This window comes from Elephantulus edwardii, unplaced genomic scaffold (assembly GCF_000299155.1).
Source record: "Elephantulus edwardii isolate Elephantulus edwardi_28Jun2011 unplaced genomic scaffold, EleEdw1.0 scaffold00020, whole genome shotgun sequence".
Lineage (NCBI taxonomy): Eukaryota > Metazoa > Chordata > Mammalia > Macroscelidea > Macroscelididae > Elephantulus > Elephantulus edwardii.
This window is the reverse complement of record NW_006399770.1, coordinates 26,244,381-26,255,213: the sequence shown is the minus strand read 5'-3', so window position 1 is coordinate 26,255,213 and position 10,833 is coordinate 26,244,381. Positions and strand designations below refer to the sequence as shown.

The following is a 10,833-nucleotide window of genomic DNA, read 5'->3' as shown; positions in this document are numbered from 1 at the left end:
GAAAGCCAACTGATTTTTGTATGTTGATCTTGTATCCTGCTACTTTGCTGAATTGGTCAACTACGTCCAATAGTTTTCTTGCTGAGTCTTTAGGGTTTTGTCATCATTTATATCCACACCACCATATTTATATGTACATTTCTTTCAGAGACCTTATACAACTTCGATTTTTTCCCCCTCAAATAGTAAAAGTCATCAGTTAAGTCATTCTGAAGATAGAAATTTCAATCTGAAATTTTGTCTTCTCCTCTCCTTTTTAAATCCTTGTAAGATTCCACAAAAACCTTCAAAATAAAGACCCCAAGGAAGAAGGAACTTAAAACAGAAGTTTGGGTGGGTGGGGGATGTATGATCTGATGAGAGTGATTTTATCTATATCTGTATCTATCTTTATCTCTATCTATATCATCGAGAGAGAGAGAGAGAGAGAGAGAGAACACACATGCATATGTGCGTGCAAGCATGCTCTGGTGGCTTAGTGGATAGGAAATTACGCTATCAACCCAATTGATGAGCAGCTCAAATCTGCCAGCTGTTCTGTGAGAGAAAGATGGGCAGTAAGGATCTCCTCCCTTTTGATTTTTAGCCTGTGAAAACCCACTAGAGGGTCAACCAAGAGTGAGTTTTTACTCAATAAGTTGTTTGAGATGTGTGTGTGTACGCACATGTAAACACAAATCTGTTTTCTGGTGATTGAAAAACAGAGTTCATTGTATATCATTCACACCTGGCAAAAGCTACTTTGATTTTGCTGTGTGTGCATATGTATTTGCAAAATACTATAAGGAGACCTGACTGCATGGTGCATAATCAGGTTACTAACCAAAAGGTTGGCAGTTTAAATCTACCAGCCCATCTGGGGGGGGGGGGGCGGAATATGGTTCATTTCCTCCTGTGAATATTTACAGCCTAAGAAATGAAGTGATGGGTCAATAAAAGTCAGAAAAGACTTGGTGGCAATGAGGTTTCATAAGGGAACCTGATGGTATAATGTGTTATGGCTTATACTGCTAGTGAAGAATCTAATGTTTTGGATCCACTCTGAAGGAGAAAGATGGGTAGTCTCCTCCGGTAAAGATGTGTAGCCTCAGAAATGGCAGAGAGGTGCTGTGAGTTGGAACTGATTGGACAGCAATGAGTTTTATTTGCTAGTATTATGAGAAGGATGGGCAGTTTCCTCCCATGCAAATAACTGCCTCTGAAAACCTGCCATAGGGTCTGCTATGGGTCAGTTCTGACTTGACAGCAAATAACAGCAACATGATGTAGTGAAAAGCACAAACTTCGGAGAGAGATACCTAGCCCAAGTTGTTTAACCTCGCTGAGATATGAACATTAATGAGGTAAAGTCTATCTCAACGTACTTATTTGTGAATATGTGAGAAAAAAACTTAAGGGAAACCACACAGGAAACAATGACAGCTGTTAAGATTATTCACATGCCGATACCTAGGAGTTACTTTTATATAGTATGTGCTTGTGGTGTCAAAGGCTTGTTCAAAATGTCCTTCCTGGCCAATTATGAACTATTTGTTCTGAAGTATTTATTATATTATGAAGATAAGATTAGGCTGGGATACAAGCCCTACTCCACTAGAGCTCAGGGGAGCTAAATGCTAGCTCTCTGGGACTCTTGCTTTCTAGCTGCACCACAATGCATAGTCTACAGGGCTCACCAGTCTCTGCAAAACTGGCCTGTATACCTACTGCTGTGTTAATCATTCCCTTGAAGGCTCTGAGTCCGTGGGACACCTTCCAATGAACCACTGAACCTAAGGGACATAAGAAGTGCAGGGGAACAGAACGGAGGCGGGATTGTTGATTTTGAAAATCATGCTTGATACAGCAAATCAAACCTTTGGGACACTCTTGATGCTTTTTTGTAACTGGGCTGCTACTAATCTTAGCTGAGCGAATCATGAATACAGTTCTACAGTCTACGAAATGGTTTTTATTCTCTCTTTTATCAGTAATACTTGCAAAATCCCTGTCAATTTTACTCAACTCTTCAACCAAACCTTGCTACTTTCAGCTTACGAATGAGGTCTTTGCCTTACCAAGTTTGTCTCCTTTTAGCCTGGCCTGTCTACCTGAAACAACTCTTACACACACTTCTTGACTGTCCTGTTTAAGCTTAAGCCACGCTACCTGCACCAGGAGACCCACCTTCATTCTCTCTTTCAGATTCTCTTTCATGAATAAAGTACTTCTTCTGCCTTTGAACTTGCAAGTTCTCTCACTTTCTACAAGGGTGAGGACTCCTAGAGGGCAGAAGCCTTACCTTCAAAATCCTTGTGACCCCTGAAACTCCAGCACAATGCTTTCTACAGTTCATTTCCAATTTGGTCTTGTTGTTGTGTATCATCAAGTTAGAGAACCGACCCATAGCTGACCCTTCAGTGGGTTTTCTGAGGCAGTTAATCACATGGGAGAATATTATAAATAAATCATTGACAGTTCTTTTGTTCTTTTGGGTGATGTTTTTTTCTTCTCCTCCCTGATTGATTTGTTTTGGTAACTTTAACTTAACCATTGAATGGAGGTATTGAGCTGACAGCAATTTGATTTTTAAAAAGAATGAGTTGTTTTGCCAATGTTTATTTTAAAGAATAATGCTGTAATAGAAAGTGACTTTGATTTCAACTTCATTTCAAATATATCTGTAGAACTTTATATCCACAATACTCATCTAATGAAAGGAAGCATTGCTTTTTTTGTCTTGAATGTATTTCTAATTCTTTTTTGAAAAAATATTTAGATTTTTGAAAAATCATCAAGACCTCATGTCAAAAGGTATTTCCTGACATTTTAGTCTGAAAGATAGTAGATAGTTATCAGCCTCATCCACTCCATCCACTCTGATAGCCAACGCTGTGCTTCTCTTACAGTTCAAATTGACCAGTGGCTCCAAGAGGAAAAGATAGGCAATCCAATCCCATGGGATTTCAGTCTCAGAGACCCATTAGAGGATCAGCTGGGAGTTGGTTCTGACTCAGTAGCAGTGAGAAGTTAGAGGAGGAGGAGTGTATGTTGGGACTTCCCATGACTTGATCTGTAGGGAATTGCACTGCTGACCCAAAGTGTCAGCTATGCAGAAGAAATACCCTTCTGTGCAGTTTATAGTCTCCACACACCTGCTGGACGATAAGCTATAATCCATGCTGACTAAGACAGCACTGAGTGGGTTTGAGTTATAGACAAATTATTTTAAGAGAAAATTATTAGGAACTCCATTATTGACCTCTGTGTCAAAATTATATACAGGGTTTTAAGGCAGACACTAACAATCCGTAAGTCAGGAATGTTCTTAAGTAACATTTGTGGCTTGTCAACTTTGGTTTACCTTGGAAAAGTGCATTTAGGATCAATTTTATTTTTCCACCATTTTGAAACCAAATGCAGAAAACTAGTAATTGCTGAATATTCAGCAAACAGCTGCTTCCTTTGTTAATGTTTAGACAGGCAAGTATATAGTAAATAAGAATAATTACCACTTTGAAACTGAGGTTTGGTATGATGTCTTTTCATCTACCACATCTGATTGAAGAATAACAGGCTGTTTTATATCCATGAACAACAATCTGCAGCAATTCATATATAAGTTTTAAGTATACTCAGTAACCAGGGAGGTCTTATATATATCCAGATAGCAGTAAAATAATTGTCATTGTCTAATTCTTCCGCATACTTATGGGAAACTTAGTATCAAATGGATCATTTTTATATCACATATAATTATGTATCCAAGAATTTTTATGTTTGAAAACAAAAGTGTTTGTATAAAAAATAACACTTTCCCTTTTTCCTAAAGGAACTTGTGGAGTACTACAAGCATCATTCCCTTAAGGAAGGTTTCAGAAGCTTAGATACAACTCTACAATTTCCATACAAGGAGCCAGAACATTCAGCTGCACAGAGGGGTAATAGAGCAGGCAACAACTGTGAGTATTGCAATTTAAAATACCATTTGCTATCCCTTAAGTAGTGGAGGTACAATAATGTTGAGCAACTTCAGGCCACATTTTAAAATGTAACCAACTAATATGGTAGTGCAGTTAGCAAGTACTATTTTTTTTCCTGGAGCTAAACATAATCAGATGGGCCAGCAGGTTTGTGAACATATCTAGTTATGTTTCTTTGAGGCAAATTAAAAATCATGTTTGTGCTCATAAATCCATCAGGAATGGGAAGGGTATGCTAATTTGCAAGCTTTGTACTTCTCACTGACTTTTATATTGGACAAACTCATTGTACCTTACACATACTGTTTGTGGTTGTGATGCTGCTTTGAGGAATAGTATCCCAGAGTGGTTGTACAGCTGATCTAGCCTCGTTTCTCAAGCTCGCTTCGGGTGCTATTTTAGTGATTAGGAATTTTGAAATGACTGAATACTTCTCTTTTATGTCCGTCAGTTATTAACCAGCCATTTCTAACTTTATATTAGCCACTTTTATTCTGAATGAGCGCTGAGCCACAGCTAATCACAAAAGATTAGAAAGCAACCAAAATCATGTCATATTTGAATGTGAGTTCAAGACAAAAACTGTTCTCTCTTCACGACATAATCCCATGTAATCTTCTTGGAGGTGGATACAGCAGGGAAAGGAAACACCATGATGAAAAATTTTATGAAATAATTTTATTTTTGTGTCCCTTTTTGATAGCTTTTTCTAGTTTTATTTTTTTAAAGAAAACTTGGTTTGCGGAGAATGGCAATTTTATTATTCATACAATCTTTAGATATTAAAATAGAATATTTAGAAATATTTGAGGAAAGAAGCTTGCATAAGTGTAATATAACTCACCTTTTTTTTACCCTGAAAACTGAAATTGAAAGGGAAACAGAATACTCAAGACTCTAACAGCGTTAAGATTCACACACTTACAGTGTAAATATATCTACAAATAATTTGTCACATGAATGAAAGTGGGTTTTTTTTTCTAATCGCAATAACCTTAAACAGTGTTCGGGAGCCCTGGCGGTGCAGTGCTTAAGTCCTTAGCTGCTGACTGAAAAGTCAGTAGCATGAGTCCGTCAGCCAGTCAGTGGTTCAAAGCTGTGACAGTCTGCTTCCCTATAGAATGAGGCTTTTGAAACCCGATGGGGTGTTTTTACTCATCCTTATAGGGTCTCAGTGAGTTAGGTCAACATAATCGTAAACATGATGGGCTTGGGTTGGGGTAGCTGTTGGCCTCACAGGAATGCCCCAATATTTAGTAATAATTAGTAATAAATTGACTCAGTGACTGGGATAATGGGGGTGGGTGTATCAGAGACAGTGAGTTTGGCTCAGGATAGAGCAGGTTTCAGAGCTGTTTTACGGAGGGTTGCTATGAGTTGCGGGCAACTTGATGGCACATAACAACAACAACAACAGTAATAAATGCACACTTTATGTTGGAAGTTTTCATCTGTATATCTACTTTTAAAGCCCTATGTTATCCAACCATGTAAGATTCTTATATAGGCCATAATTTTTTTTTTCTGATTCAGAAATGGAAGTTTTCCTTCAAAACAGAATTTTCTTCAAATTTTTAAAAAAAATCTACCAAAATTAGACCTTTCTCCTTTGCATAAAATGTAGAATTATCAACTGCTTTCCTTCCCCTTCTCGTCAGCAGGAGGTAATAAACTTGCCCCAAAAGTCATTTACTTCATTTATGCTAAAGATTCTGTTTGAGTTATATACTTACGTCTAGGCAACCAGCGAAATCCTTGGGAGGTGAGGGATTGATCTGCAGGAAGAGGGGATGGATCTGCAGGAAGAGAAGATGTGCCTTTTGAGAGGGAAAGGCTTCACATTTCACTGCATAGTTTACACCCAAACACTTTTTTTTTTCGATGCCTCATATATATAAGTGTTCAACAAATGCTGTGCAGAGAGGAAGATGCAGAATTTAAGCTGTTCCCTCTAGGTGTTTCATATGGCACTCTGGTGGGGATGCTTTGGTGAGGAGTGTCCAGAGGGAGTTAAGCTCCCAACCACCAGCAGCTCCAAGGTGAAAGTTAGCAATCTCCTTCCTGTATGATCTTCAGTCTCTAGAAAACTCTCGGGAAGGAGCGTTAGCTATGAGCTGGTTCTGATTTGACAGCAATGAGAAACTGTCATGAGACAGAGTATTTAATAAAATATTTAGAGTTCAAAGTCATCCAGACACTACAAAGGAAACTGCAAGCCTTTAAAAAAAAATAGTGATAGCTTATAGAATGAATTTGAACATCTGTGTCAGCGGCAGGGAAATTTTTAAAGATATAATGATATTATCAGTATAAACATTTGACATAATATTTTTTAAGAGATTCTGGCAAGTTTTGTAGCAAAAACCTCTTGGTAGTTGAAAAGGAAACACCAATTACTAATTGAAAAATTAATATTTGCTATAGGTTTTGATTTTTCCAATTCATTCACATTCAACAGAAATATCCTAAGTACCCAATACAAGGCAAGGGAGGTGCTGTTTTAGGTGCTGGTTCATTCAGCAGTTACGAAAACATAGTCTGTGCCCTTATAGAGTTTGAGTCCCTCAGTCGTACAGACATTTAATGCATTCTGCTTCTAGCCAAGAGCTGGAATGAGTCCCTTCAGTGGTCCCACAAAAGAAAGGCCTGCTTGTCTATCCCCAAAGAGTTAGCTATCAAAAATCTTACAGAGCAGGGTTCTGTTCTGACACACATGGAGTTTTCATGAGTCAGAATCAATTCTATAGGAACTAATTGGTTGGTGTATGGATTCACATTTTAATACAGACTCAGGCAAGCCTGGGATGAAGAAATGGTGTTCTCTTTCCCCTTATTGGTCTGGGAAGATCTCATTTATAAAGTGGCCTGATAGAAGTGAGAAGAGTGAGTCATTAAGTGTATAGTGGTTGATAACATGAGATTATTCCATCAATATCACACCCAGTCTAAACCAAACCTGTGGCCACCAGATGAATTCTGACTCACAGCAACCCTGTGGGGGAGAATCAGTGTGCCCCAGACGGCTTCTAAGGCTAAAAAGCTGGATGGAAGCACACTGACTCATCTCTCCCCACAGAACAGCAGGTAGGTTTGAACTGCTCACCATTTGATTACCTGCCATATGTTTTAACCATTGTGCCATCAGGGCACCTTCAATAATGCCATGCAGCAGAGTTCGAATCTTAATTTCTGATGCTACCTCAATGTTTCATTTATTTTATGCTGACTTTATAAAATATGTGAAGAACACTAAGGTGGCTGTGAGATTTAAACAAGAATCTGTATGCAAGGTATTAACGCAATGACTATAAATTACACCAAAAAGCTAACCTCACTGCCATGAATTTGATTCTGACTCATGAGCTGCGTGTGATACTCAGTAAAAGTCAACTACAACCATTGCCACTCCCATCACTTTTACCATTACCACTGACTATTTTTCCTAACACAACACACATATTCCTAGACTTCAAACACTTTGAGTGTGTTTGCTATTATGCTTGTATCAGTGTTTATTTACTTTTATGGTTTTTAAATACATCTATTAATAATATCGAGTATTGGTTAAAGGTAAACTATGATTGCAATGTGATTTCAAGTATGATATGCTTTCCAGGAAATGGTAAGGAGGCGATACTACATAATCTGTATAGAAAGATTGTCTCTGCAGTATTTCCTAATAGAACAAAGTTAAATATGCTGCTAAGTATGATCTAAAAATAACTTATCCCACCATCACCTTGGCCTCCTGGCTTGGAGAGGACACTGGTATCTCCATTATCTCAAAACGGCTTTGGAGGAGCAGAGTGAACAAGATGAAGCCCAGAATTATCCTCTGTTCTAGGAAGAGCCTGGAGATCTAACTCCAGAGACATGCTCTTTTTATTTTTACTGTTTTATTCTTTTAAAAGTTTTGTCACTTTGGAAAAAGAAGTTTGAAAATTTGTGCTTCATAGGGAGTTGCACTGTTAACCCAAAGGACATGCGTCTGTGTCGGTTCACATCCACCAACGATCCAAGAGAGAACGCAGTGCAGTCTCTTACTGTGCTGCTTACAGCCTCAGAAACCCCCTGGAAGGTCAGCTTTGAGTTGGTTCTGACTCGATGGCTGTGAGTTATGACTTTTACTAGCCTTGTGTAGAACAGCTTGAGGAAGCTTACCGATTTTTTTAAGTTTACAAAATAAAATAAGATTATGACAGACCTACATCATGCAAATACAAGTAATATGCAGACTGATTAGAATTAAATATAGGCCCAGAGTGTCACTCAGAGAGCACTGTTTGTGGGGGACAGCTGCCTTCCAGGGCAATAGGATTTTTGTCTTTGCCCTTGGGATAGTTGTTTCTGTCAGAGTAGTAAATGGAAAGAAGAAGAAGAGGGAGAAAGGTGACAGAGGAGATCAGAAATAGCAGGAATAGAAGTGAGCTGTTACACTTCCTTTAAAAATTGCTGTGGCTTCAGGGTAGGTGCCCTGTCCTGTTTGCGGGTCTGTAACAATTACTTTCTAATAATGGTCATGGCACATCTTGGACTGCTTTGGGTGTCCCTTTACGTTTTGTGTATTTGAAAGGCATGGAATTTACTTTTCTGCTTTTCTTGCTCTACAATGAGAATTTAATTATTTTCAGGTCTACCACTGAGTAGCTTTCTGACCTTAGGCAAGTCACTTAGCGTGTGTGAACCATAGCTTTCTCATCTGATGAATGAGAAATGGGATTGGGTATTTATTGCATTCTTTTAAAAACAACATACTGGGTTTCTTTCTTGGTATGAATGAAAGAAGTAAGTGAGGTAGACTGTTACTACTACTACTACTACTACTACTAGGACTGCTACTAGCACCACCACCACTGCTACTCCTTTTCAATGCATCAAAACCAACTCACAGCTAATCCCTACCCCCACCCCTGGCAGGTGAGCCATTTTGTGATCCATCAGCAAACTTTCCACATCAAATCTATTTTTCCAACGTTCTCTAAACTCAGATCGGATATCCTTAGGGTTACACCTTGGCTCTTTGCAGAATTGTTTTCATTTCCATGAGCCTCATATTGAACTTGCAGATGAGCAGTTGATGATCTCTTCACCAGTCGGCCAGCCCCAGCCTTGCTCTGACTGAGGACACTGAGCTTCTCCATCCTGTCCTTCCATAGATTGAATTCCTGTGTGTTCCAGCCAGTGAGGTCCTTGCGTTTTATTGCTATTTGTATTGTTGAAAAATAGATTTTTCATTAATAAGTTTTCTCAAGCATAGATTTGATTCATTGACCTCTAATAACTGAAGAGCAAAAGAGTTGTGGACTGGCATTAAGGAAATCATATTAATGAAAGCAAAAAATTCATTAAAGAGATAGAAAATTTAAAAAAAATCCAACCCCAAAACTCTATATGCAGTATCAAAATAGATGCCAGAAGAGACTCTGAAACTTGTTCTGAAACTAGCTTAATAGAAGGAATTATGAAGGTAAAGTATTATAATGAAATGTGGCAAAACAAAAGAGAATAATATGCACGGAGTTCCTCTAGCTGAAAAAAAAACAGAAGAAATATTCAAGAATTGATAACAATATGGGAGAATTCTGTGGTCAACAAATTGAACAATACAGGGAGTATGGAAAAAAATATAGAGTACCCTTTTCTCCCCTCTTTAAAAAAAAAAACAACAAAACATCACACTAAAAAAAACTTTGGTTAGTCCTTACCCATTTCAAAAGGCAGCATTATGCTCAAGAATTTAGGTATTTATACAAGAAATCTAAGATGCACTAACAGTGTTGGGAAAAAAACCAACAACACAAGACTATAGAAATTGACAGAATAGCAATTGAGATGATTGAAACAAAGCTGAAGTGTTCCCTTGACTGTACCAGGAACCTTGGAAAACTATTTGTTCAACAACTCATATCCATGTCCATACAAAGAAAGGTGATCCAATGGAATGCAGAAATATTTTTAACAATATTATTGCTGTCAAGTCAGAACTGACTCAGCGCTGACACTCCAGCAGGTTATCAGAACATATATATAACATGAGGGGAGATTGGGTTCCCCCCCTTCAGGGAACCACTGGTGAATTTGAATTGACAGATAGGAACCGACTTTGGGTTAACAGCATAACGCCCTACAGGCTAAGCTTTCAATACTCCATACAAAAATTTTTAGATAGCATAAGTATCACACAGAAGTAAGTTATGCAAAAGAGAAGTCAAATATGGCTGTAGTAGATATATCAAAAGAGAATGACTATAAATTCAAGCCGTTTTCAAGAGAAGATATAGAAAAAGGGATATCATAATGTCACATGAATCTTGGCTGAAAAGCAGAGACTACAAGAGAGACAGATGTTTACTTGTGTTTCCTTGATTATGCAAAGGCATTCACCTTCACGGATCATAACAAGTTATGGGCCACATTATAGATAATGAGAATTGCAGTACACTTAATTGTCCTTATTGTGGACCGTGTACATAAACCATACATGGGGCAGTCATTTGGCATTTCACCACAGAAGATATTCAAATGGGGGGAACCCCCAAAACAATACATGGAAAAAAAACACTTTGTTGTAGCTGTTAGCTATTATTGTTGTTAGTGGCTATTGAGTTGAGTACAACACAGAGACTCAGGGAACAGCCAACCTGAACCCTGCCCTATCCTGTGTCGCCCTCTTCATCTCTGACACAATAGAGCCTATTGCCAAAGTCACTTTCTCTCGTTAGCTGACCCTCCATCTTTATAAGAAAGATGCCTCACCTAGCTACATGTTTAGAGTATGGCAGATGAAGCTTCACCATCTTTGCCTCCAAGGAGCACCCTGGCTGCAGTGTTTTTGGAAGTCCATAGGATATTCAGCATTGTAGGAAAAATG

At 38.3% G+C, this 10,833-nt stretch overlaps 1 protein-coding gene across 1 annotated transcript in view; it reads left to right on the top strand.

Annotated features, from left to right (window-relative positions):
• Positions 1–10,833, top strand: part of VAV3 (vav 3 guanine nucleotide exchange factor) — a 561,290-nt gene that overhangs the window by 532,070 nt on the left and 18,387 nt on the right. The window contains exon 24 of the mRNA XM_006882495.1: positions 3,812–3,941. Within this exon, the coding sequence (XP_006882557.1) occupies positions 3,812–3,941 (130 nt within the window). The remainder of the gene's footprint in view (positions 1–3,811; positions 3,942–10,833) is intronic.